This window comes from Rattus rattus, unplaced genomic scaffold (assembly GCF_011064425.1).
Source record: "Rattus rattus isolate New Zealand unplaced genomic scaffold, Rrattus_CSIRO_v1 flattened_line_144290, whole genome shotgun sequence".
NCBI classification, from domain to species: Eukaryota; Metazoa; Chordata; class Mammalia; order Rodentia; family Muridae; genus Rattus; species Rattus rattus.
This window is the reverse complement of record NW_022651312.1, coordinates 2,995-4,882: the sequence shown is the minus strand read 5'-3', so window position 1 is coordinate 4,882 and position 1,888 is coordinate 2,995. Positions and strand designations below refer to the sequence as shown.

Genomic DNA, 1,888 nt, shown 5'->3' with positions numbered 1-1,888 from the left:
AGTGGGGACCAGAGGACAGGGTTTCTTGTGGCTTCAGGACAGAGGTGCCAAGGAGAAGAGGACACAATAGAGTGTAAACACAAAGACACAATGGCACGGACCTGGGTACTACCATGTGGGGGGTTACAAGCAAGGAAGGAGGATTGCAGGTTGGAAGCCAGCCTGGGCTACATAGCAACACTTAGAAAAACAGCCTGGTGAGAGTGTTGAGATAGCCCAGTTGGTAAAGTATTCGCTACATAAGAACACAGACCCAAGTTCAATCCCTCCGACCCTCATGACATAGCAGCAATGTGTTTGTAATCCCAGCTCTAAGAATGCAGAGACGGGCAGATCCTTGGTGTTGGCTAACCAGTCAGCCATTCTAACAGAGGAGACAAGCCACTGAGAGACCCTGTTCCTCGAACACAAGTTAGATGGCACCCAAGGTGGATTTCTGGCCTCTGTACATAGCACACACTTGTACATGTACTCCCCGCCCCACTCATCCACTCAAAAAAGATAACCAAAGCCGGATATGGCGTTGCACATCTGTAATCCCAGCCCTGGGGGCGGGGGTGGGGGAGGCAGGAGGGTCAGACGTTCGAGACCCATTCTTGGATACGTAATGAGTTTGCGGCCATCCTAGACTGCATGCATGTGAATCTTCCCGAGAGACCTTGGGGTGCTCATCTCCCTCCTTTTGCAGACGCCCCCCAGCAGCTGGCCACCAGCTCCTTCCTGCTCTTCTTGCTGGCAGGCATCATCTCCGTGGCCTTCCTGCTACTGCCGCTGCAGGACGAACTTGGCAGCCAGCTGCCTCACGTCCTGCATGTGTCCCTGGGACAGAAGCTGGTCGCGGCCTATGTCTTAGGTGAGCCCAGTAGAGGGGCCCGGGGCCCACTTCCGGAGAAAGGACAGGAAGAGGAAGGCTCCAACATGGAATCTCTTTCTTTTTCCACCTTCAGGTCTCCTCACCATGGTGTTCCTCCGGACCTGAGCTCTTCGCCGAACCTACCCTCCCCTTCGCAGGCAGGGACCTAAGGCAGCCACTGTGATGTTTGCACCTTGCTCCTTTCTCTCCCTTCCGCCCTTCCACTGATTGTCATCCTCCCCACAACAAACACCCAGGGATTTGTACTCATTTTCCAAGTTGAATAAAATACATTTTAAAAATCAAAGCGAGAAATGTAGGATGCTTATCCCAAGGTTCTTACTACTTGTGTGTGTGTGTGTGTGTGTGTGTGTGTGTGTGTGTGTGTGTAAGGTGCACCCACTTACACATAAGAGTGCACACCAGAGGTCAGACAGCGTTCAGAGTTGCTTCTCTCCTTCTCTCTTGTGGATTCCAGGTACTGAGCTCAGGTTATCAGACTTGGTGACCAGTGTGAGCCCCAGCATCTTAGTTTTTGAGGCCAGAGCCCTCAGTGATTGGTTAGGATCACGTGACCCAGGTATCTGCTTGTCACCACCTCTCAGGCACCGAGGCTTCACATCCAGGCAGCTGCACTGTTGCATGGACTTGACGGATTTCAGGATCAGCAGGGAGATGGGTTGCTGGGCATCCAGAGGAGGAAGATACTGATTGGGTGAATTGGGATGGACAGCCCACCCTGTATGTCAGCTGCATCATTTCATGGGTTTGGTCTGGGAAAGAATGGAAGGGAGGGCGGGAACTGAGCGCCCCCACTTGTTACTCCCTCCTGACTACAGACGTCATGTGACCAACTGGCAGGAAAGCTGCTGCTGCTGCTTTGACGCCCATGATGGACGGCACCTTGAACTGTGAGCTAGAAGGAACCTATTTCCCCTCTGGTTGCTTTTGGTTGGGTATTTTTGGTTGTCATAGCAACAGGAAAGAAACTAAGCATGGACTGGGGACCTGAACTCATCCTCACACGTGCAGGGC

General features: G+C 52.7%; 1 protein-coding gene across 1 annotated transcript; it reads left to right on the top strand.

The window, feature by feature from the left end:
• The first annotated feature begins 404 nt into the window (after window positions 1–404).
• Window positions 405–1,172, top strand: LOC116889775 (motile sperm domain-containing protein 3-like). Its single transcript, XM_032890631.1, has 2 exons — window positions 405–853; window positions 948–1,172. Exons 1-2 carry the CDS (start codon window positions 634–636, stop codon window positions 977–979), a joined length of 252 nt encoding a protein of 83 aa, XP_032746522.1. The 5' UTR covers window positions 405–633; the 3' UTR covers window positions 980–1,172.
• Window positions 1,173–1,888: the final 716 nt, after the last annotated feature.